This window comes from Coccinella septempunctata, chromosome 4 (assembly GCF_907165205.1).
Source record: "Coccinella septempunctata chromosome 4, icCocSept1.1, whole genome shotgun sequence".
NCBI classification, from domain to species: Eukaryota; Metazoa; Arthropoda; class Insecta; order Coleoptera; family Coccinellidae; genus Coccinella; species Coccinella septempunctata.
The window spans coordinates 15,429,136-15,455,728 of record NC_058192.1 but is presented as its reverse complement, the minus strand read 5'-3'; the positions used below and the strand labels follow the sequence as shown (position 1 = coordinate 15,455,728).

The 26,593-nt window shown below is 34.3% G+C and overlaps 3 protein-coding genes across 4 annotated transcripts in view; 1 reads left to right on the top strand and 2 right to left on the bottom strand.

Moving 5' to 3' along the window:
* The window catches only part of LOC123311437 (neuroligin-4, Y-linked), a 381,697-nt gene extending 372,799 nt beyond the window's left edge, over positions 1 to 8,898 (top strand). Inside the window, exons 9-11 of the mRNA XM_044895388.1 lie at positions 2,604 to 2,872; positions 3,173 to 3,422; positions 7,181 to 8,898. Of these exons, the coding sequence (XP_044751323.1) occupies positions 2,604 to 2,872; positions 3,173 to 3,422; positions 7,181 to 7,473 (812 nt within the window). The 3' untranslated portion in view covers positions 7,474 to 8,898. The remainder of the gene's footprint in view (positions 1 to 2,603; positions 2,873 to 3,172; positions 3,423 to 7,180) is intronic.
* A 1,909-nt stretch (positions 8,899 to 10,807) lies between these two features.
* Positions 10,808 to 14,924, bottom strand: LOC123310847. Its single transcript, XM_044894527.1, has 2 exons — positions 14,909 to 14,924; positions 10,808 to 12,369 (listed from the first exon to the last, which is right to left on the bottom strand). The coding sequence occupies exons 1-2, from the start codon at positions 14,922 to 14,924 to the stop codon at positions 11,636 to 11,638; spliced, it is 750 nt and encodes a 249-aa protein (XP_044750462.1). The 3' UTR covers positions 10,808 to 11,635.
* LOC123312570 (protein tramtrack, alpha isoform-like) lies at positions 12,508 to 25,070 on the bottom strand. 2 transcript variants are annotated; one of them, XM_044897072.1, is made up of 3 exons: positions 24,338 to 24,980; positions 20,179 to 21,051; positions 12,508 to 15,841 (listed from the first exon to the last, which is right to left on the bottom strand). In XM_044897072.1, the coding sequence occupies exons 2-3, from the start codon at positions 21,017 to 21,019 to the stop codon at positions 15,294 to 15,296; spliced, it is 1,389 nt and encodes a 462-aa protein (XP_044753007.1). In that variant the 5' UTR covers positions 21,020 to 21,051; positions 24,338 to 24,980; the 3' UTR covers positions 12,508 to 15,293. The 2 variants fall into 2 exon arrangements, with proteins under 2 accessions (XP_044753007.1, XP_044753006.1); XM_044897071.1 differs by lacking the exon at positions 12,508 to 15,841 and adding an exon at positions 15,968 to 18,665 and having other exon boundaries at positions 24,338 to 25,070.
* Positions 25,071 to 26,593: the final 1,523 nt, after the last annotated feature.

Sequence of the window (26,593 nt, the reverse complement as noted above, 5' to 3'; positions counted from 1 at the left end):
CCGCGAAGATATCGGTGGCCCCCTTTGAGGCCGACTCACGTACGCTCCTGGCGCCGATATTTCGATTTTCTGCCTACTTGAGCAAAGTTTCACCCGCAGCTGCTTTCCGTTCTTGCCGAAACAATGTCGAAAATTCCGAGTGTGCCGCATCATGTTGTCTGACTCTGGAAATTTCGCGGATACTGGAGCTTCTTCTGAACTTCCAAGTGTTGTTCGTGAAGGATTATACAGGATAGTTCTTGATGAATACTCATGGTGAAACACGCCCTAGAAGTTGAGGGTAATCGTGGAAAATTCGAAGGCTCTCATAACTTTCCACTACTTTGTGTGTATGAAATCCGCCGTATTTATATGCGGGAAAGTGTTTCGAGGGTGGTGTACTTCAACAAAACCGCGCTCTCGTTTACAACGGGATATAAACTACTTACATAGTCAAATTAGCGTCTATAATTCAGCCACGCTATAGCCTATCAAGAGCATATTGGACCGGAAAAATTTGGTTGGGAAGGTGGAAATATACTGCTCCACAAGAGTTGGGGATATCTCATTCAATCGTTTTCAAAAGTATGTAATCCTCGAGAAAATCGCTGTAAAACTCAATAACAACTTGATGGATCCAATAAAAATCAGTATGAGATATTTCGTCAATCTGTTCGCCTTTTTTCTGAAGTTTGGTTCTTTGCATATGCTTCATGAATGTTCTTATTTTGAAATGAAGTCAGTTTATTAACGGCTTCGATTTGAAACGAGTTTTCTGAAAATACCAAGACGTAAATTAACAAACGCTGAGGCTAATAGGGCTATCGGAATGCTACCGGGTGCCCTAACTCAGGTTGTTGTAGCGAAAAGGCTCCAAGTCAGCTAAAGTGTGATATCTCGACTTTGGAATAGGTTCAGGAAGACAGGTTCCGTGTTGGAAACACCAAGGCTTGGTGGGCGATGAAGAACAACACCTGCTCAGGATCGTTTCATCACCGTTTCGGCGAGAAGAAACTCTACATCTACGTGTATAATGCTACGGAATACTCTTCAAAATGCAGATGGGGTCCAAGTTTCCATCGAAACCATCAGACGACGTTTGAGAGAGGTAAATCTAGGTTCTAGACGTCCACTTAGAGGAGTTCCATTAACATGTGACCATAAGCGTCAAAGACTGGAATGGTCAAGGCAACATATCAATTGGAACGATCAGTGGTGTAGTATCTTTTTCACTGATGAATCCAGATATGGACGATTTTCAGATTCTCGAAGAATAAGGGTATGGACAATCCCACGCATACCCCGTAATCGTCGCTATGTCCAAGAAGACCATCCATTCCGAGGGGGTAGTGTTATGGTATGGGCCAGGATATGTTTCAAGGGGCGCACAGATCTACACATTTTTCCTGGGAATATGACCGCCTTACACTATAGGGAGCATATCATTGACAATGTTGTGCCAAATTTTCACGCTGCTATTGATTGAACTTTTCAATTTCTAGACGATAACGCTAGACCCCACCGTGCAGCCATAGTTGAGAATGCGCGCGAGGAGCTTGGTATTCCACATTTACCAATACCTCCGCACTTACCAGATTTGAATTGCATAGAACATGCATGGGATATGCTCCAAAGAAGATTAGATAATCATCAACCTACCCCAGAATCCTTACATGATCTGAGAGAACTTCTGCCTCGTTTATGGAACCAAATTCCTCATGAAATGTTCAACAACCTCGTGTGTAGTATACAAAGAAGATGTCAAGCTGTTATTGATGCCCGTGGAGGCAATACATTGTATTGGTAGTCTTGAAATGCTTGAATTCTCTGGGCATAAAATTTCGATATTTTACTCGATTTTTCTTAACCACCCTCTATACGCTGCAGACCTACAGGCTAAAATTAATTTGCAACTTGAAATCATATTAATATGAATTTTCATCACAAAAATCTTATTTTAACTATATTTTTTTGCAATTTAAGTCAATATCCCTAACTCATGTGGAGCAGTTCAATAATAATGAATATGTTGCCTTCAAAGAGAAAGAGGGCAATTTTGGAATAATGCATTTCTTATCACACATCGCGAAATGAATTAATAGCCAGCAGGCAACCTGTCTTTTGACGCAGGTGACTCAGGTGAGGCACACATATAAATTCAGAAAATTACAAGGGTTATTAGGTACTATTTATGTATTTACAACTTTCTTCCGATAGTAGAAAGCATCAGCATTCTTCGTACTTTTTTTGTTATCTGTTCACCGAGATATTTCTAATAAGTTCCACTACGTATCCCGTCTACCAAATCCTCTATTGGCAGGATATTGAATATTTCATTATTTTTTTCGGTTTCACATAGCGATTCATGTTGAAATTACATCTCAAGCAAAAAAAGAATAAAAACCATATCAAGCAGTGAACAATAACTTATAAAAATGTTTGTGTATGCAAATGACGATTCTACATCGGTTTGGCGATGTTAATTGTCCTACAATTTAGATTTTTTTGCTGTTTCGGAGGAAACAGTGTAGTGTGTAGCAATTTCTACCACCATATTTACTGAAGATCAATAACGTCAATATACTGCATGATATCAGGTGATAATATAACTGTTCAATTCATAGATACCAAGCCCAAATTGAAGAACCACTACCGAGCCCACCGTCTCTCCTTTTGGCTCAACTTAGTTCCAGACTTGCACAAACCAGGAGGAGACGATGTGCCCATGTCTCACCATCAGCTACTAGATAACGATCCTCCGCTACCAAGGCTGCCAAACTTAAACCCAAGAAAGCTCCCGACCACCTTGAATCCTCTGGATGGAAAGAACGCACCACCCCCATCTAATACCACCGTTGTTCACATCACTGCCACAACTGACTCCGTTGAAAGGGTAAGGAATAATACATCTCTAAGATTCAAGAAAGTGAACATTTTTTGGCTTGAGCTGCTGAGCCAATAATCACACAAGTTCATTCAAATTTTTATGGACAAATAGATAAAAACAGTTATTTTCCATGTAATTAGCTTTATTAGATAGAGTTATATCCTTACTCTTTCTGCTGGTGATCTTTGACAAAATGAAAATAAGTCAATTTTAACTTCGAAAAACATTTCTTTCAAAAAAAGACATCCTGTGATTATCATAATTTTGTTATCACATTATAATGTGAAGTTTTTGTTCTTCTTGCAGGTGGAAGAGCTTGGGGGTATGAGCACCACACAACACCCCATTGAAGACGGCTTCGCAGCTTATTCTACCGCACTCAGTGTCACTATAGCTGTGGGGTGCAGTCTCCTCCTCCTCAATATCCTGATATTTGCCGGCGTCTACTATCAGAGAGACAAGGCTAGGGATCATATGATGGGCCAGCCAAAGAAGAGAAATGAAAATGGTCAGATGCCGAATAATATTTGTGGAGATCTAGAGTCGAGCATTATTGGTGAGTTGCATATTCATAACTGATTTTATTTCAGGATGAAATGTAAGGTGGAGTAACCATATGACTATCCTTGGGACTTAGAAAGTAGATAAGCTCCAGATATTTCCTAATGTCCTAAAGATGATGACAAAAAGTAGGTACATTTTTCTTATTTCTTTATTTTTTATCCTACTCGAAAAGGATCTTATTAGATATATGGTCGAATTGGGCATTTCCATTTCCATTTAGGGAAAAGAGAAAGCTTTGAATTTTTGAAACGTGGAAACAGTGTTTCTGAGCTCTCAAAAACGTTTTGTTTGTATAAGAGGCTTAATGATATTCCTAAAATTTGTTGACACAAAGTGAAATTCGAGAGCCTCTCCTAACTTATGATGGAACAATAACTCCGAACTTTCTACAACTGCCACTGGGGATCTGAAGTCTTCTATAATTACCTAAATGGAATCATCCGTGGATTTATCATTTCCACGTGAGTATTTCATGGTGTCCGAGTTCACCCATGTTATTTGGCTTGTTTCAATTTCGATTCTCTCTCTCTCTCTCTCCTCTTTCCTAATTATTACGAACGAGAACGCATTCCTCAAATTTCTAAATGTACATTCCTTCAAATGACAGGGAAACTGGAGCAGCAATATTATTTTTCCGTCTCGTCTAAAACCCTTTCTTCCGCTCCGTGCTCTTTAATGAGACGTTCTGGCATCTTAACATGTCATTTTGTCCGGTGCCATTCTCGTCCCACGCCGTTCGTCAGCGCTTCAGCTTATGACAAGTATGACTGCTGCCTGTCTGGGAAGCAAGAGAAGAAACAACTTGGTTGTTCCATCATTTTGCAGAATTGCACGCTTTTCACCACCTATTTATTCAACTCGGCGAAAGAGCAAACACTAAACTCGTTCGGTCTCCAGTTACGAATCAACGTGGCTAATGAGTCAACTACAAAGAGGAATGGTGAGGCAGAAATTATAAATGTGGCCTGCTAGCTTGGCACAATGGGGCTTGTCATCTGGCGCTGTGTCTCTTTGGTGAAACGATGAAATTGTGTGGCAGTTGAAATATAACGCTAGAAAATTTACGAGAGACTGATTGCTGAATATAAAGAGCTTTTTCGAAACAAACCTTCGCGTCTTGGAACACAGTGGCGGTGTAGGTACTTAGGGGGAGCCATCCTGAGATTGCTGACTGGCCTTTGTCAGTCATTCATTTTTTGAGTTCCGATAAGGAAACGTTGCAAGTTTCACACAAAAAATCATTAAACAGGCGATAATTTAATGTTGAACCTTCCAGGATCGGTTTATATTGAAAAAAAAAATAAGAATTTTGATCGGATAATCATGTGTCCTAACTTGCTTCGTTATCGAGATACAGAGTATATTTTCAGAAATCAAAAGTAATGAGAAGGATTGTTCAAACAACACGATAGATCACACCAGCTGGTTGTGCAGCTACAGAATCTGTTGTCAGTTCGTATTACAAGCAAAGAACACAACATTTTTGGTCAAAAATGAAGTAAGATTCGAAATAATTTCATGGGACAAAAGAGTTGTCGACAAATCCGCATCTCAAAAGGAATAAAATCTGATGCATTTCTAGGCCAATCCAGAAGAGGAATTCTTTGGTTTTCGAAATACACATTTCGAAATTTTCTTTGAAACATGACATGGTGCAAACTCTTGTTGAAAGATTAGTTCGCCATTGCGTTGACCTATTCGAGTCTTCTGGCCAAACATGTTTTCAAAATTGCTTCATATTTTTCAATTTTTCATTGACTATCATTTCCCAAAACATATTTTTTACTGGATGTTCCACAGTTTGTACCAAGTGATCTTCAGTTGATTTTTCGTCTTCACTTTTTCGCACAATTTTTATCCCTGTACGAGAAAGTGAGTCTCATCAGAGAACAAGAAATTACTCCCGTTCTCTTCAGTCCAACGAGCATATTTTTGGTCCAACCCAGTATTTTCTTCTGCAAAGCCTCTGTCAATAGTTTCTTTTTTTAGTTCTTATGCCTCTCCTTCCCCCCTCTAAGAGTCGTCTTCGAACTAGAGTTGTGAATCCTAAGTCTAGCCTGCTCCAAATCTTGTTGAAGGTCAAAAACATCAACTGATTTCCCTGTTTTGCTTACTTATTTTGTTTAAAGCTCTCAAACCCAAACTTACTGAAATATCTTCGCCAATACGTCGTCGTCGTATACTCTTTTTGAAATATGACGCCGAGGCGTCATATTCATAAAGCTAGAAAACTAATACCTTTCGGGGTCACTGCGTACACAACTCTAACAAAAGTATAGGCAACTTCAGTCAACTTCAGGCAGCTACAACATGGGTCTAGACAGCTGAGCAGTTATTTAGGCAGAGGACTGTGACTGTAGCTGAAGCTCTCTTGAATTGTCTACGTTAAATGACCTTGAACAGGATTCTGAATTCTGAATTTACAAGTGAGAATGACCAGAAGTACCTACAATATGAACTGTCTCTTCCGTATATCTCTATAATCTAGCTACCTACTCATCATATGAAATTTCAAATATGTGACTTATCCTCCGAGGGATTCGCCTAGCCTCGAGGCTGAAAAAGACGGAAAATTGAAATTCTTCTGGGGAATATGTTATCGACAGAGCACCACGTAGAAACTGGGGCATAAGAAAATAACTAAAGACTTTCCCACGAGATATAGCTGAAAATCTCCATAACAGGTCTGAAAATCTCGCATAAATGACGCCTTAACCTAACGAACGCCCCATATCGCTTATGCAAATGAATATTCATGATACAATAATGAACCGCAAACGGGAAAATTTTCCATTTATAATTATTGCTGTCATGTCTGCCTTTGGGCCGTAAAAACAACCGGTTGTTTACACCATTACATCATCTCCCGTACGGCAGGAGACGTAATTTCACCATGATTTCCCCAAGCGTGAGTTGCGAGTTTTACAGCCTCCTCCGGGTGCAACGATACAGGGGTAATGTTGTATAAAAACCGCAAAACAACGTCTAGTAGTCTTTGTATTGTACGGCGAAACGACATGTGTGGTTGGAAAAACACCACGAACTATTTGTGGTATTCACAAAGCGTTTCAGAAATGTTGGGACTAACAAATCAAAAAAAAATAAAAATGGGAACAGCGATTCCTGGAAATTCCACTCCAACGTCCACCTAAACGAGAATAAAGAGCTACACAGGGTGTAAGTAAAAGGAGAGATTCGACTTCTTCTGGTTTATGAACTTTTGGAAACTCATATCAAAATAAAACATTCTCAGAAATTTTATATCAACATTTCCTTTAAAGCAAATCAAGATTTTTCATATTTTAATGCGAACTGAAAACTTCGTTACGCCTCTGTGATGATGATGTGAAATGTAATAAATAATTTGTCGGGCATTGCGTAGTCTCAAGTAGGTTTTCTCTTTATTGATATAAAGCCAAGCTTTCGGAAAATGACTTTTCCTTCATCAGGGCAACTAATATTTTGTATGAGAGATTGTCTGATATGTGGCTGGGCTGGTCTTAGCTGGCCTGCTATATACCAAATGTTCGCACGCACGTACGTTTCTGCCTTTAGCGTTTCCCACCTTGATGTATGTATATTGTGGTGCTTTATGACGTTTTATCTTGTATTTCAGTTGCCCTGATGAAAGAAAAGTCATTTTTTCAGTATAAAAAAACTTGTTAGTGAAAAATTTAATTGAGTTCTCTATCCCAATTGTGAATTTTTACCGATTATCTGCAACATCAATTCGATATATGAATTTTTCAGGTGTGAAAGCAGACCCGGCATCAATACTGGCCCATCATCACTCCCATCACCATCAGCTTCCACCCCCGGAGTTCGCAGACCTCCCGCACAACAACGCCACCCTGCCGAGGCCGCCGCCCCCTCCGAAGGTCTCCAAGGCTAACGTGAACACCCTCTGTTCGAACCAGATGGCGGAGAACCAGCCGCTTCTCTCCACGCATACCATCCAGTTGATCAACACTGGAACCCTCACGAAAAAGAACACTCAGTTGAACTCAAAGACCGACACAAGAATGGAGGAATTGAGGGTGTGACGTTAACTTGTGTAAAATATGTGATCGCAATACTTTTGACTGTTGCTCAAACAATTTTTCTATTTTTTACTTCAACTAGCCGGAGGTACGACCCAATGACTATGTGAACGATCGACCTATACCTTACCTACCTAGATCATCAGAAACTTCTACAAACATGTTATGTACATTGGAATGTGTTAGGCAATTATGATTGAATTTTTCTACTTTACTAATTGGAAGATCGGCAGATTAACTGAAAATTGCAAATAAGTTATCGGAAGAAGTGAATTAATAACATGAAAACCAAAAACTATCGATCATTATTAAACCCACAAAAGAAAGCTAAAAACCAATATTATTGTGAATTCAATAATCTTGAGTGGCTCAAATAATCTCCTCTAAACTACGAAAAGATGTTGAAAACAACAACAGACGCACATTTCAAAAATAACTGGTAATAAATCGCGAAAAGCACATTTTAAATCATTCGAAGAGTGTCATGTAGCCTCATTTTTTTACGAAAAAATTCGAATCTGCCCTGGAAGTCTTCCATCTGGTGTGATCTTCCAATTATCCCTAGAAAATTCTCAATATTTGATTTGTACAAATGGAATTGTAAAAAGATGTTATCTTTCTATCTTGAAGAAACTTAACTAGGAAAATACTTAAATTTGAATGCGTTGTGATTTAAAACTGTCCATTTATGACCAATTTATCGGTTCATTTAAATCAATTTTCACAAAGAGATACTCTATGAGAAATATTTAATTATTATATAAAGAGAATTTTTAAAATAACTGGTTCACCTTCTTGCTAGAAATGCACCGAAAAAAAATTCATTCAATAATGGTCATCTAAACTTGAAAGTTTTATTTGTGGAATATATCAAATCAAATCAAATAATCATCCCTTAATTCAATAAACTGAAGTTTTCATATGAATTGGCAATAGTTCTCTCTATAATATGTTTATGTTAATTCAAAAATCTGTCGAAAATTCATTTGAATAAGAAGCGAAATATTTATATCATTGTCTTCGTCATTCGTTCGGTAGAGGTAAACTTCTGAGACGGCCTGATGAATTAGGGATTTAAAATTCGAATTAAACCTCATAGGTATCGGAAAAAATATTTTCAATAATACTATAATGAATGGGATGTATAACTGGAGTTTATCATTAATGAAATGTTTTAGAATACCTACAGATGAGATAAATTTGCAATAAAATGTATCCATATATCCAAACGTAAAATCGTTTTATGGTTTTTATTCGGCAAGATTCTAATTGGACTGTGTACAGCATTGTTTTTTAATTATAAAAAATTATAGTTCATCTATCGACCTGAGATATGTTTTATATGGATATCAAAGAAGAATGAATGTTGTGTACATAAAATAATTAATTAGACTAACGAATGTTAAATAAATAATTTCAAAAATGTGATTCGTTTTTTCATTGTGTAGCTAGCTAATCGTCAAATTAATTATGAATATAATTTTCGACATGGTGTGTAGCAGCAGCTACTTGTACTTGGGCATATTTTCTATGATGGATTATACAGGGTGTTCCTAAATAAGTATTCATATGAATTGAGGGAAATAATGAATTGAAACAAATATACATATACTCGAAAGTTAATACTATATTCAATATGGTTATTCTCATAATCACTTTGATTCAGACTTACAAGAAAATATGTTGATATTCACAACAATACTGCAACATGCTTGTGAAGAAAGTTTAAAATATTCATTACACAAATTATTAAAAATAGTATTCGCTTTTTTTCAAATCTTCCAAAAGACTGCTCTGGAAGGTAAATGATTATTTGGCACATACATTACATTTCAAGTACTATTATTTGTACATTGGTAGTAATCATTACAATATATACTGATGCATATATAATTATTGAACACATAATAAATGAAATAAACATGTCAGATCTGGTAATGATAATTTCATTATCAATTCAAGTTCGGTTCTGTTGTCTGGTTTGATATTGCCTATCGATGAATGATTCAGGTGTAACGAAAAAAAATATAATTACATATAAGGAAAAAGTGAGAGACAAAATCAAATAAAACATCAAATCAAATCTCCAATTCTGTTACACTTCTACAATATACAATTTTTATCGTATTTTGTTATCATTTTCAATAGTAGAGATCAAAGGAAGAATCATCCTTCATCTAATCGGTTCTCTGATTATTTACGTCGATTGGAGTATTCATATATACTAATATTTATATATATTCGTATACTTCAAACAACGTTATTTACATGAATACAGTTCATAAGAAAATATTGCAATTTGAATCATATATTATCCACCTCTATATATTTCAAAAGACTACGCCGCTACATAGCTATTCAACTCACAATCATTCATAAAGTCCATTATATAGGTAGTAAATACCTAATTAGGAAATGGGAGTCAGTAGCAAAATTACCAATATTTATGCACCTTAATTTATATGATGACTTTCACCTCTGTTTTGATTAAATTAACTGGAATATTTTGAGCTAGGCATATATATTTGAAAGGAAAGTATTTCTCAAGAGAGAATAATAATACAATAAATTTTGAATTCCAATAAAGAGCTTATTCATGCTTTGTAATGGCTACTAAAAAAACCTGAAAGATTTGAGCAAGAGTGAGAAATGATATTTTTCGCCAAAACTGAAGAGAGAGCACCACAGAGTTTTGCATTTCATATGTTTTTAAAATATTATAACTAAATAAACAGCCTTGAAGAGTAAATCTAAAGATTAAGCTTTTTGAAAATATTTTGAATCTTCTAGCTACCGACTCTTCCCAAGGTAATATATATAAAAGTTCAGGCTATATTCTTATTAATGCATTCAGATTAACAGGAACAGGAATAAAAGATATTTAATTTTGAAAACAAAAATATTTAAATTTAAGCGATTTACATACATACAATTATTCCCTCATTATTTTTGTCTTAATTTGATGTGATTGAAATGGGAAAGATTTTTTTACCTGATACAATTCCTCTTTTCAACATTTTCTTTTGTTTCATGCCATGCATACCTACTATATCATTTAAATAATCAATATATTGAATAGATAGTCACAAAGGTAATCGTGAAAATCTATAGAAATAACTCTTTAAATAGTTTGGCATCCAATTGAGCAGAGTTTAAATCACTGGAATTTTTTTTCTGAAAACTCAAGGGAAAAAATCAAATAGCAGAGTTGTCATTGGACTTGCGTCTACAGTTACATTCAGAGTTGCAGCAGTGTATAGATAGATTTACACTTCAAATTCATAATTTCAAAAACTCATTACCCATACTACCATATCTAAAAATGGTATTATAGCTAAACCCCCAATATGAAGGAAACAAAATGTAAAGCTGATAATTCCTTCTCCAATGTAGAGACAAGGAGTAAAAACAAGGAAACGTGAATAATTTTGGTAGAAACCTACAACCCTTAACGAAATTGAAAAAGGAAGTGTTGAGAAGCTGCTTTATCATCAAGGTCAAAGATTCTTCTCTCCAATCTTTGATCAAGCTAGAAAATTTGACAGTACCGACGAATGAAGTTGTTTCATTTTTATTTCAGCCAAAATAAGGGCAAATGAAATCTTTATCCACACTCAAATGAGGAGGAAATATGAACTGATGGCAATCCGAAGGCATGAAATAAAATCTTACGCTCCATTCATACATACAGACATATTGTCTCTCTGCGGTATCTGCGGGTGCCTGCCGGTCGGTATAAATAAATAGAACATCGTATTCCTAAAGACGTTTCTCTATGTATAAGTAATGAAAAATTCAGACGTAGGCAACGCACCCTAGAAAGAGCATTTGTTGTTTTTATGACGATAGTTCGTTTTCAGTATTTCAGTGACATTTTCGTAGTCGGCTCGACTAGGGTGCGGTGCCTTCGTCTATATCCAGCATAAGAATGACCGAAGCCGACGACAGTGTTTGTGGATATCTGCAGACAAACGCTACGGCAACGCTGAATGTCTGTAGATATAAATGGACCTTTACAAGCCATTTTGATTTGTCCCCCAAGTTCAGAAAAATTTCAACAAAAAACTCGTAATTGATTTTTACAAAAACAAAAATAAAATACATGAGCAAAACTTTAGAGCGATTCTGATCATTCTAGGATTTTGGCACTTCTTTACACAATATCTCAGCGACAAGTATTCATAACAGTAGACCTCCTGCTATAACCTCTTCGATTCAAGAGAGCTCCTTGAGCCTCACATTCTTTTCTTACCCTATCTATGATATCAGCTACAAGTTTTTCCTCCTTCTCTCTTTTTTCTTCCCATTCTGCTGATTTCTCTTTTTTTCTTCCCATATTTATTTTTGTTTCAGAAGGCTCCGTAATCTCCTCTTTTATATTATTGCTATCAAACTCCTCCCCGATTGGCGATTCATTTATTTCTGAATGTCTGGCTGCATAATGCCCCATGTATCCTTTTCTACTTTTGAAGAAGGCGTTGCAATGGCTGCACTTGAAAAGGGGTGCTGGGTGTATTAAACTGTTGACATGTACTTTGTATTTATGTCTGTACCAATGAGTTCGTGAAGCTAATACTTCTCCACATAACTTACAAACCACACTACCATCAGATTGGATTAAATATTCCAATAATTCACATTTCTTTTTCTCGTAATTATCCTCATTTTCCACTTTTACTCCATTCTCGTCATCTGTTAAAAAATGAATACCTGTTTGAGGTTCCATTGTCTTGTCCAAACTTTCTTCAATTGTGATTTCCATATTATTTTGCAGCATATTTCTGGCAGCCTCTGTAGATATTATGACAGTTTCTTGTTTGATGACAGGAACTTCTTCAACTGAGAGTTCTGAAGGAAGATTAGAATGATTCTGGTTGTTTTCATGATAATCGTATTCTTCTGCAAAAAAGAATTCAGATGAAAAAAATTTATTGATTAAGAAAACAACTACTTTGCTACAATTGAAACGTTTTTTGTCATTTGAATGATCAAAAGAGCTTTCTAACAAGAATTTGTGAAAAAATAAAAAACATGAAATTACATTCAGAGGTAGATTTATTAATAAAGAAAATTACATTAAAACAAATATTTGTTTCTATATAAGATTTGTGAACTCATAGAAAATTTACAGTTAAACTATAATACATTAGGCACTTATGCGCTTGTAACATTAAATTAAAATAAAAACTATCAACAAAATGAAATATATTCAAATCAAATGGTTTAACGTAAGCAAAAAATTAAAGCAATTCATTAATTACAATTTATAGCGATCAGCGATTTTTCTATCATTCATTGTTAGCATGATTATCATGAAAAAATCAAAGAAAAATTCACACAATTTCCAATTTTTTAAAACTTATTGAAGGGTAACAATGAAAAAAATTTATTGGAAATTTGATAATGACATATCCAAAGAATAAGACTAATTGGGAAAATAACTGATTATTGAGATGTCAGAAAAATAACATCTTGAATTGTAATTATTAATTTGGCAGTGATTTCCTTTCTGCGTTTCAGATTGGGATATTCATGAATAAATTTTGAAATGATGTTTCTGTAGAATACTATGATTCACAAAACATCACAAAATTATTGAAAGAATATTATAATTCCAATGAGGACTTTGTGGCAATTCAACTCATCAGTTTTTGAATTTAATCTTTGGATATGCTTGGCGATCAGTCAAATATATACCTCATTTGAACCTCATAACAATGTGCAAATTGAATATTTGCATGATATATTCTGATTTATATGTATATATCAACATGTTAGTATATAATATAAAAATCTATCATTAATTGCACTTAAATAACTTATTACTAAAGATTGCTTTGCAACACGTGTTACCTCAACAATCTTACAAGGAAGAACTTTGATAACTGGCCTCAGCCTAACAAACGAAAAACTAAAAAAAAGTAAAACTATCACACAGTTGTTTAATCTATTGCAAAGGGAAAGTTTTCAAAGGCAATTATGAAGGACAACAGCATGTTTTCAAGACTTATTTAATTGAAAAAATTTCAATCTTAAAACAGTATGCAGAATATGCAAAGAACCTCCTAGTTCTTTCAGTGCAATGATGAAATATGAGTTTCTATCAAAATTCAATTGTTCGAAAAATATATCCTCATAAATTTGAAGTGAATATAACTTGAAAAAACCGATTTATCACAGAAGTTTTGTATTTTAATATTAATAATGTATATTATTAATGCCGTTACCTTCCTTATCCTTTACATAGACAATAGTATGTATACTCTATGTAAATCGTGTACATAGAAATTTTCATACAAAAAGTGTAGATGACTGAATATTATATGAATTTGGAGTAAATAAAAATCTATAACAAAATTTCAGTTTAATAACGAAAACTAAAAATTTATCCAAATAACTGAGAATGCACTTTTGAAAAATTCTTCTTCAATCAACTTTCAATTTCGAAATTTTTATGTTATGAATAATTTCGAGTTTTTAAAGCTCCATATTGCAAATTTTATGAAATTATATAATAACAATATATTCTGTTGAAAATAAAATTTTAAATAAACAAGAAAAAAGTAGAAATAGATTCAAGTGATAACAAAGATATTAGTATGTGGTTTAAAGAATCTAAATACAATTTCAAAATGGGAGCTGATTATGTACAATGATAAACTCCCAATAAAGTTATTAATATTGTTTCTCGGTCCCGACACCTAAACTCGATTATTTTCAACTAACACTATATTGTGCACTAACATCTCGTAAGGTTTGTATAGATATAATATAAATATTTATACTCAATGTTATTGTCTAGTCCTGGTGCAGTCAACTCTTTAAATACATAAGTTTTCTCTAAATATACTTATCAATAGTTTGTTATAAACAAAGGGTGTAATATGACTAAACTAAGAATATTTGCAATACCCCTACCTCTATCCAAACCAAAAAACTAAAATAAAATTTATATAACAAACAAAAACTATTACGTTATCTGATTAAAATATGTATTTATAAATATATATGTATTTACAGTGTGTCCCACTGGGAGTGCACATTAGAAGTTCACATAGAAGTATACATAGGGTCTTAGAAATTCTGTATGAAGACATTAGGCAGATGAACTTTCCTTTTTTAAATAATTGCAAGAATTAAAGACTTCCGGTGATAACGAAAATAAAACTTGATTATTTCAAATGGAAGTCATAAATCCTTGCAAATATTTTAAAAGGGAAGGTTCATCTGCCTAGTGTCTGTACCAAATTTCAAACAGATGCAATATATCTTTCTCCATGTAATGGGCATTCCCAGTGGAACATCCTGTGTATATGAACCAATGTTCATGGGATGCCACTGCCAACAGTGTAGCATTTTGCAGTTATTTTTTAACCTATAGCCCATCAAGAGGTTATTTTAGAACCCATTTCAAGGTTGATCACATATTCACATTCACCTAGTTCTAGCTTCATCTTGTACTTTTGGCAATATAACATTAGATGTAGAATGTTGAGACAGAGTTTCTGATACTGAATGATTAATTTTGACCCACTACATAATTTTGGTGATGACACAGAACATTCTACCATTTAATGCAATATGTTAAAACTTAGTTCAATTAATAACAAAAAGTTAGCACCAAGTACGAAATCAATTCCTGAAAAAGGAGATGTGTTCGCAATTCCAATTATTCTAAATTGTTAATTTGTAACATGAAAATATTGCTTTCAAAAACACATTCACCCCCACCGAAGGAGCAAATGAACCATTTGGTTTTCTGGCACCATATTCAGCCCTATTTTCGTCTCTTATTTACAACTATAATTTTAAAGAATTAGTTCTCACGGTATAGGGAAGTATCCCATTGGAGGAAAAACAACTTCTTTGGGCATGAAGCAATCATGCACCGTTTTCATGTGGTTTTTCATTTTATCAGGTCTTGAAAATTCTTTCTGGCACACAGGACATGGAAACACTTTCCGCTGATGACCCTCATGGTATAAGAAAGCATGCCTTTGAAAACTGTACTTGTTTTTGAATGTTTTTTGGATGTCGACCTTAGCGCATTCTGTACAATGGTAGATACCTTCGTTTATCGACGCGTACCGAAACAAGTTCAAACCTCTAACAGACATCTCTGTCAACTGTTCAGCTGGATCTTGACTCTGAGAATTAGCTCTTCTTCTCACTCTCCTTTTGATAGGTTGTTTGGAAGTGGGCGCACTCATCGCATTCAGTAAAGTTGGAGTTCCGCTTGTCGAAGGATTCGTATTAGTATTGGTGTTATTAAGATTTTCTGTCGCACTATTACGGTTTACATCAGGATCTTGCAATGTTGTTTCAGTGACCTCAATTTTTGGAGTCAGTAGACTTTGTGTTATAGGAGAATCTGAAAGAAAATCATCAATTCAATTAAGATCGTTCAACTTCATGCAGACCATTCAAATAATTAAAATCTTTACTGAACAAAAAGTATTTTAGCCACATGCATAAAAAAACAAAATAAAAACTTAAATTCGTAGGAAAATTTTATTACTCAAATGATTTTTACATCATTCACTGAAGAATTTGAGACAGGTAACTTAAAGAATAGAATAATCAAAAATAAATAAACATCTATTAACTAAATTAAGTATACATATAAAATTTAAAAAAATACCAATATTGCAAATTCTTTACCTTTCAAATTCACTTTCCTCAGTTTGCAATGACAAAAAAATTAAATTAATTAATATTCAAGGCAAGAAGAACATAAAATATAGGAATTTTATTATTGCCAACATTTCAGTACATAAGTATAAATTCACAAATCTTCATATATAACATTTATAATGATACAGGATAAGGGACCCCGCACCATTTAAATGGAAAATGGTTTTCTGTTAAATTTCCTTAATTTTGGTGTTGTAGATTTTGACGTCTCGAGCAGAAGTATGCATTGGTACAAAAAATCTTATGACTAGTTTTCGAGATACAGGGTGTCAAACATGAAAAGTCAAAATTTTGGCTCAGAATTTTCAATATGGAGAATGTGTATTGTGCAATGATTGCACTATGTGATGTTTTATCCATTATAATTTTTTATTTGGTGCTCTTCAACAAGAATGAACACAGAAAATTTCAATTCGAATGATTTATAATAACCAACCAGTGTGTTCTTTGATGAGAATTGAGCATCCAATATAGTTTGGATGAACTTCCTGATCGAAATCAACTAACATAATTTTTTTTAGAGGTTGGTTCGAAAATGTGGTTGTATTAACCCATTGTTTTAAGAGGAAAAATTTTGTGTGTATGAAACATTCTTTGATAATGAGAGAACATGGCATAGTTTTTTTTTTTGGGGCAAGCAAGATGATACAGACCAAGTTTCTTAGAAAAACGCGTTTTTTTACCAAACAATTTCAAAAACAAAACATTAGTTAATTTTCTTTAATTTTTTATATTATTTACGTTTTAAGGAGTCTGAAATATTGCAGCTTAGGTCCCATGACTGGTTTGTCGCCCGCATGCTTTCGAATGTGCTGATTTTATTGTTAGCCATATACTCCATCTGAAAGTGGCAATTGAACCCCTGTAATACAAAATGCAGTGAAAGCGGCTGGTTCAAACTAATGCATAAGAAATCCATAAATCTGATTCAAGTTTTTGGATTTTTATATTAGACCCAACCTTTATTTTGCATTTTGTTTTACAGAGTTAAAACTCCTTTTCTATCTCAGGTGGAGTATATATATATATAGCTAACAAAAACTTGATCGATATCTTTTTATTCACCCGGTATACATCAAATAAATGGCTATGCGACGTTTTCAACATCAAATAATGTTTGATATATATTTATCATTTTTCTCCCCTATCCGAAGTTAAAAACAATAGGTTCACATAAAAAATTATGTTAAGATCAAGTGAATTCGAATTTTCTTTGTCCATTCCTGTGAACACAAAACTGAAAATTGTAACATTGTACAATCATTGTGGAGTAGTTCTCCCACAATACATAGCGTCTTGTCAATTCTCGAAATTGTTGAAAGCTTCACTTTTCATCCTGTAGCTAGTCAGTCTAGTAAAATGTACCTACAACTCAATAAAATTGGGGAGTTTTAACCAGAAGCTATTTTCCATTCGAATGGTGCAGGGCCTTTGTTTTATAACTAATAGTCGAAAACATTATAGAGAAATAAGTAAAGTCTTTGGTGTTTGATTATTTGCACAAAAAACAACTTTGAGGCTTTTGAATATTTCATGCACCGAAAATGGAAACGATCTATTCAAATTACTGATTTGTCATGTTGAACTTTGATGAATACTGATAATATTATACAACGGTGTATTTGCTTCGCAAAAACCTTGTCAAGTATTTTTCAATAAATCCGTCTATCAGTCTAAGTACTGTGGTCTATAAGATATTCAAAGTCATTATAAGTTTTTTGAATCTAATAGAGCACAGTTTGCAAGCACAGAATGATTCAAAAATACTTAATACTGATGATGAATTGAATCATTGTCCGTTTTCTGATGAAATTTACATATATAAAATCATTTTATAACAGTAACAATTGTCTTATAAAAATATTTGGATTCTCTAGATCATAATAAAATATCAGAATATTTTAGTTTAATAGAAATATCTATATATTAAAGGCACTTTTCAAGGCATTAGGAGAGTTGTTTATGAATAATTTTAAGGTGGGCAAGCATATTATCCTTTCTCGTAAAGTCCTTGCAGCATACTGGACAAGAGAACATTTTAACATCTACTTTATGAGAAGTCATGTAGTGTCGGCAAAAATTGCTGATGTGAGTGTAAACTCTATCACAAACTGTACAACGGAATAAATTATCTTTTTCTCTTACACAGAAGTCACGAGCTGACTTCTCACTATCAGAGATCCTTCTTGAGCTATTAGAATATTCTCTAAAATTGGAATCATCTAATATTATATCAAAATTGGCAAATTCATACTCCATAATCTTCTTTGCCTGGCTTTTGGTCTTTTTTTCATTTGAATTGTCTAATGTTAATGTAGGAGGTAGTTCGATGGAGTCATAATTGGAATCTATTTCCTGAATATCATTGTCATTTTCTTCCCCTTCCACATCTGACGTACTGAAGAATTCCTGACATGGTAATGGTATTTCTTCTGTACGTGTGGTGTTATTGTTTACAGAATCCTTTTTCTGTTTCTTATTAGGCGGTGACCGTGTATCATCTATAAAGAATAAAGTATTCTAGTGAGTCAGATTTCAATGTTTTGAAGCAAAAATCATAAAGCAATGAAGGAAGAAGAGTTAGAAATTAATAGCTGAATAAGAAGAGTTATGTTTTCCACATCAATTCACCAAATAGGGACCTACTAATGCTGTAAATTCCCTCTTTAAATGTAAATGGATTAAAAAACATAGTGGATTAATTTTTTTTGTTCTATAAAAAACAAATGTCTTGTATTTTGAAGATTCTGTAAAGCAGCAAAAGGGCCAAAGATTTATTGGTACCTGAGGAGATCTCAGTAATAATAATGAAGAATATTTCAACTGATATTTTTTACAATTTTGATGCACTGGGAAAGAATCTTTCATTCGCATTTGATAGTACAAATCTAATAATTTTTCATGACTTCTTCAGCACTTGCGGTGATTAATTAATCAATAGGGTAGATTAAGATTTTTTCAAGTTCCATAAAGTAGTTTTAGAAATATATATTTATATAAGTTATAAATATTGTTAAAAAGTATTCACCATGATGAGGAAATATATGTGATTTGTTACTGTTGTATTTTGTACTGCAACAAACACTACTTATTTCATTATTCTGAGAGTTGAAGCCATTTGAGCTATTTCAAGAAATTATTTGAGCTATTCGTGCATGCATATAAAAAGTTTCAAAAGCTCAAAACATATTAATTGATAACCTATGGTAACCCATAACGAATGACATAAGAAAAAAATGTTGGTGCACAAAAAAGATAAAAAGCGTTGCATGAAAATTAAATCAAAATAAAGGGAAAAGCTATAGGGAATAAGCCGCTCAATTGTAACAAATTCACATGCTTTCAGAAAATTGCAATTTTCAAATGTTCACATGTGGCTCATTCCTTAAACTCTTCCCTTTTTTTAAAAAATTATTTAACTCACCTCAAACAATTGATGCACGTTTATGCAAACACTATCACTGTATTGGAGCACTATAGCTTTTCCCTTCACTTAAAAACAAATAGAAGTGAAAAAAAAAAAGGGCATCAATTTCAGAAAGATAATATTTTTGACTTCGATAATTTTTCATTGAGATATGAAAAGAAGGATGTGGAGTTCCTTAGTCTGTAATCTGAGTTTTATCAGTTGAATTTCATCTTTGTTATCAATTTTCCAGATACCATGCACTTACGCTAGTGGACTTTATCATTCCCCCATGTTTATCATTCTTATTTGGTTAGGAAGTGGTGAAGGCTTTTCAATTCTCATTGACAATGTTTGGGAGTCTATTTTTCTCCAATTTATATTACAGTTTCCATATGAACACTCCGCAATTTCAAAATGCCTTTTTTAATAGCCTTCTGGCTATTAGCCAAAAATATAAATGCCCGATATAGCAAGAAAATGAAGAGTAAAATCAAGTTTTGATCGAACTAATATATGTTCCCTTACATGAAAAGAAGATATTGGCCTCTAATATATTCAACGACTTCAATGAAAATGAATTGATATTTTAAAGAAAGTCTACTCACCATAAGATTGGTAGTCATTTTCTGGACTTTTTGAAACATCCCTGCTCTCATCTTTCGATGTTCCAGCAACTGGTTCCATTTCAGCTTTAATTTTCGAATCCTCATAGTCGTTATCCTTATCTGCTTTACTACTGCTTGAATCTGAATTGTTGCCACCAAATCCATCCATACCCATTTTAACCTCCAAGTGTTCAGGACTACCTTGCACTATATTTTCATTATACTCATCGCCAGGATTGGAACTACCGGAGAGTTTTCTTGGTCTCCCTCTTTTCCGTTTTGGTTGTAATAAGGCGTTTCCCAACATATTGAAATTATTACCCATTCTTTTAACATTAGGCAGCCTGTTCAAGTTAGGTATGTAGGAATTGTTTTGAGATAAAGATGAAGCTATATTATCACATTTTTCTTCGTTAACTTCTGTTAAACCTTTTATTCGTAAATTTTCTGCCACCCTCAAAAAAGCTGTTAAACGATCCTGGTCAACGCTGACCTCTCCTTTGTACATAAAATCCAACAGCGATTTCATATCAGCCAGAGGAACATCTTTCAAAATGACTATGGGGTGCTTTTCTTGGTGGTTTATGAATAGGGATTGAAAGTACGGACTGCAAGCAGACAGCACAATCTTATGTGCTCTGATGAATTGACCATCAACCGCTAGGGTTACATCTACAAAACTCTCATCTTGTAAAAGCTGATCAAATACTGATAAGAGATTAGACTGATGGTTATTCCATCTGAGACAGAACCTTTGGGAAGACATTGTAGAAGTCTGTGATCCTGTATCTGGTTGTTTTTGTTGAAATTGCTGATAATACCGGTAGTTTGATCTGATCATTGGTTGATCAACCTTATTTCAATTTGTTTGCCCTGCAACAAAAAACATTCTGTTAGAAATCATAAAATTCGATATTCAATAGAATAAACACATTTATCCTGTAATCCAACATTTCAATGACAAATGTATGTATTACGTACAACCGTTTCGAAATTGTATGGAATCAGATACAAAATAGGAAATGCATCAAATATTAACAATGTTCTGATACAATTTCTGTTTTTCTCCTCAATTATTATTGCAATTGCACTTGTGATAAGACTGTAAAAATGATGAATACCTCCAATTGTACATTTGGCGCTACCTGGTAATTAGCAATTGATTGGAAATATGACGAGTTCTGTAGGGTAAAATAAATGATTTCTCATTTCCATTGTTTGAGTGACTATTGGTTATTAGAATTCTTAAGACTTTTAATTCGGATGATGGCGATTGGGAATTGCTACTTCATTATTGCCAGTTTGCTCTAACAAGAATCATGAAATTTTAAGGAAGATCTCATTAGTTTATCATTACGGGAACTACGGCTTCGAGCCACATAACTAGAAGAAGAATGCACAGCACATATTCGAACAATCATGTAATTTAAATACAAGGCCAAACCCCTACGTAGAAAAATCAACAATTTGAACAGGGCGCCATAATCCTCCAAGTCAAGTCGCTTTAGTCACGATGCTTGATTTTGACGTGATTCACACAGGTGTCCAGTTAAACGCGGGGTTGTCAGGTCCGTAATGAGCAGCTGATGCACGAGTGATTTTTATTCTTGCACGAATGTGAGATTCCATAAAATTGTTCACTTTTCCCTAATAGCAATAGACTAGTCAACAGAGAATTCAGCAGATCAATAATTCCAAGAATGAAATTCGAAAATCCAACTATAATAACTTGTTGCCTTCATCGAATATATGATATTTTGTATTTAGATATGTGAAATGTGTTATAATAATCAGAGTACTACCAATTTTTTCTAGTTAATAGTTTAATTGAGTAAGGAATGAAGTTTCAAGACTTTCATGAGTGAAGCGATAATATCTCAAAAAATTTGAATTGAAGTCATAATATATAATTTAATATATGAAACTGAATGCTGAGAAGAAAACCCCCAAAAATTTTGTAAAATTTTGTCTCATCTTCTACAATTCACAGAATGTATAATATATTGTTTATGCCGAAGTGAGAAATATTAATCTGTTATGTTAAAACTGAAATCCTTAGATTGATATAACTAGGGGCCAAGGCTAAATAAGAAATGTCTTGACCTTGAAGTGAGAATTATCTACGAATATAACCAAAAAAATGCTGCTCCAGGAACTGAAATTTTGAGCCAAAATTCGCATTCAGCTTGAAGGAGATGAATCAGTGCTAGTTAGGCCTTGATGAGTTCAACTTAGTCAGGAGAAACATCCAAAAATTTCCATTAGTAAAAAGATTTATTTCCACAACCTGATTTTGAGATGTATTGTATAGGGGTGGAAAGAGAAGAAATTGAACTATTTAATAGCCTCCAGATGCTTGAAATAAATCTGTTTTTAATCATATTGTCATCTCGGAATACAAATTGAACCTGAACAGATTAAGAAAGACCTTAAGTATTTCAAAAATAGAAAAGCATAACTATGGTAATACCACGCATAGATGTCATATTTGAAAAACTTAATTCCGAGTTTAAACGGACGGGATGAAAAATAACATTAAAGAATTCGTATAAGAAAGCGAAGAGGTCAATTATATCATATCACTGTTATACGAAAACACGTATAACAGTATACAAATACGTTATTTAAAAATAATTCTTCATTGAAGTTACTGATTTGGATCAAGGATGTGGGATGAATTCTCCCCCCAAATGCCTGTACTGAATCCACACCTGTGTCAAAGTCTCGCACTGTTCTTGAACTCGCATATTATTACATCACAAGAGTGATCTCCCGATTCCCCAACGCGTTCTGATACATCATAAACATTGAACTGGGCATTGAAAATCATAATTATTTATGTCGAAAAATAGTTAATACACGACAGGAAACAAATGATAATTTCCTCACAGTGCAGTGACGTATTCATCGAACACCCCACTTGACGTAAGCTCTACGAGTTTGTCAACCCTTTTAATTACCATGTTGAAATAATTCATCCAATAAAATTGAAATTAACAATGTCAACCCGGTTAAAACCATGTGGGTGGTGGTAAAAAACTGCGGGTAACATTATAGGGGTTCAAATATTGATTTATTGAAATATATTGATTTTATAGGCAGGGTAATTCAAGTCGACGACCCTGTGCTCTTAATAATAATCTTGCTCATTTCAACAGCACTATTGACATTCCAAATAGAAGAAATCTTAGGGCTATTAGTGAGAATGCAGCACAGTACCTTTCGAAGTAATTATATCCAAGAAAAGGGTTGAATCCCCATGCTACAAAAATACACAACACAACCTCAAGACGCCATGTCAGCACTGGGCGCTCGCGTGGCGATCGGATAGAATCGGGGTTGCTCGGGGTATAGAGAACCGCGAAGACTTTGAATGTTTAGCGGAGATTTAGCGCAACAATTCGCTACTTTTTCCCCTTTAGGTGCCCGCGGACATTAGTCGATGCAATAAAGAAACCGTTATGGTGCCTTCCTGTACTAATTGGTGCACTGTACAGGTTTAAATCCCATCGTTCCACACGGAATTAACAATTTCTTCATCACCGATTCAGTGGGTGAATAATAGTTTCTGTATCTGTACATCGAAAATTTCCCTCTATTCTATTTTGAGAGATGATACGGATGAAATTAACTCGCCCGTCCCATGTCGCTCCAATTTGCACATTCGAGATGTTGATATGCGGAACTGGGATCCAAATAGGGATGATATTATGTTGGAAAAATTTTCACACATTCGAATTCTACGTTATCTACGGTTTTCCCAAAAGGGGTGGGAAAATTTTGTTGATTCTCGAAATGATAAATTAATGAAAACGTCCTGAAATATTTCAATCCATCTTGTTATGTCCGAATGTTGTATGATTTATAAATAATAATACTCAAGTCAGTTGAAATTGGGGTGTAACTTCTTTGGTAAAAGTGGAAATGGGAAAAATGAATTTAGCAAGGATTAGAAGGAAATGATTAAATAGGTTAAGTGTCGGAAGTAGTGAATATTGATGCAAGATGCAGTTTTGTGTGGGGGAATTTATAAATAAATTGCTGATGGTATGAGGAGTGCGAAAAATGCAAGGCAAAAAGTAATCTCAGCCGGCTTAGAGATGTCATGCGCTGCTAAGAAGGGTGTGCGCAACATCGCGAATAATATTAAAACACTTACGCAATAGATTGTCCTTGTAATCTCTAGCAAGTAACTTCGATCTCACATTTGTTTACCGCTTCACACTAAACACCACATCGCTGTCGGGATAAGTGCAAAAATCTCCAGAACTTCCACCGTACTGAGGGGTTTAAAATATTTAAACTAGTTAAATAGTGCAAGGCGGGTGACTGAGTGGCGTGCAGAGTGGTGCGCACCCTCTGAGAAACTAAATTCGAGTTAAGCGAGCCCCGCGCAGTTGTGGCTGAGAATACCACCACCACGCAACTGCGCTGACCTTGGGAATCGTGGATGCCCAGATGTTCAGATGTTTAGCGGCGATGAGCCCGTTGGGTCGTGATTTCAACCTGTCTGGCCAACTAGATTTGAGCTCTTACATTGAGGGCTCGACCAGTCGGCCAGCTTCGTGGTGTAGGGCGTGTGATGGAACGTCAAAGCAAAAGCGCAGCAGAGCCAGCGCTGCTAGCGCTTGGAAACGGGGATACACGTGTACAGGGTTGGTGACCCCCCTCAAAATGAGGACGACTTTTAGACCGTGTGTAACACTTTTTTCGAATTATCAAGCGCACTGTCGCCCGTATGCCGTGTATACATCTTGACTCTTCGGCAATAGGGGTGGACACAATAATGTACAATCTGTATCGCCCAACACAATTGACCTACCAATTCGGTGAAACGATATGGACGGTCAAACAGGTGGATGTGCATTCAATGTGAACTTACTCAATTAATTGGTAGCTCAGATTTCACAAGTCGTTCGGATTTTCCCTGCATCGCCTTCTCATATCGAATCGTGAATCATACAGTGACCCATTTGCAATATCCGCAGGACCGATTACGCCCAAAAAAAATTTTTCCTCAAATTTTCAAAAATTAAAAATAGAGTCAGCATATCTATTTTGTCGGCTTTTTGACTAGAACTTTCATATTCCTTTTTGTCTCCAAGTTCAAATTTTTTTTTATGTTTTTAAGGGTGAAATCATAGTCTGAAATAAGTCAACATTCGAATAAGAAAATCGAATTTTAAATTGTTCGTTATTACGAACTGGACTTTTATTTATCTACATGAAAGCGATATAAGACCCTACTACCCAACAACTTAAAAATTGCTATGCTACACCATTAACCTAGAAATGAAAATTTCATACATAAATTTCAATCATATACCTACTGTATTCAAGTTCAAGAAACATAACCTTCATTTACAAACGTAAAAACTAAAAGAAAGGTTCAAATGTTTATCACATACTTCCTATCTTCAGATCTTGATTTGTTATCAATATCATCCATCCATCTATCTACCAATCAGATCCCTTTTTTGATGCCGATTTTGCGTTTTCGATAACATCCAGATAGGGAGCAAAACAAATTTTAGAATATACGACATAATTTCTGTACGGTGAAAGAATTTATTCAGTGAACTAAACTGAATTAGTGAAGAGGCAAAAATCATTACTTTATTATGGTATACGAAAATTGTTTTTCCAGCATTGAGTGGATTACACAGAATGACAAAAACACTCATCAATTTTTGTTTAGGGGCAGGAATTTTTTCAATAGGAAATGTGAATCGAGTAAAACATCATCTCAAGGGGTTCTTCATTTTGTTCTACTCAGTTTTCGTAAAATTTTTCCTCCTCAGAACAAAAAATTACATATCTAAATGATTTTCTCAAAACCAAGGATGGCCTGTTTACGAGTATCGCACCATCTTCATAATCTCTTATAATATTTCATTCTCGACAAAAAACATTTCATTTCAAGTAAGATCAGGATTCATCTGCGTCAAATATACAAGAAATAAATAATTTGAAAAAACAAAAGGTTCATTCGAAATAATAATGGAAAAAATTACAACAACATATTTCAAAACAAAAATAATAAGTATTTCGTTCTATATAAACATCAGGGTGACATATAGAGAGTTACAATAATATTAGGGGTATAATCCCTCAATAATGTAAACGCAAAAAGTTCAGATATGAATATGGGTCAGTGAACGCTTGAGTAGGAAGCTACAGGGTGTTAAAATTTAAAAAAAAATGACTGGATGGAGGAATTTCCAGCATATTTTGTAAAAAATCAAATTTATTGAAATACGCTTCTATAATTCATTATAAATTACAAGGTTATCAAAAAAAAATTAAGTAGGTACTTATCTGCCGTTTTTTATTTTGATAATACGAAATAGGTATATCAGGGTTCAAAAAGTTTCGAATATACCAGTAGCTCAAGTCAAAAAAAATCCGGGTGAGA

What these genes read in the sequence shown, in the direction of transcription:
- LOC123312570 (XM_044897071.1), bottom strand. Translation starts at nt 21,019, where the DNA reads ATGATCAGATCAAACTACCGGTATTATCAGCAATTTCAACAAAAACAA. An exon ending in AAATGACTACCAATCTTATG is followed by an intron (nt 18,666 to 20,178) that starts GTGAGTAGACTT and finishes TATTCTTTATAG; the next exon opens with ATGATACACGGTCACCGCCT.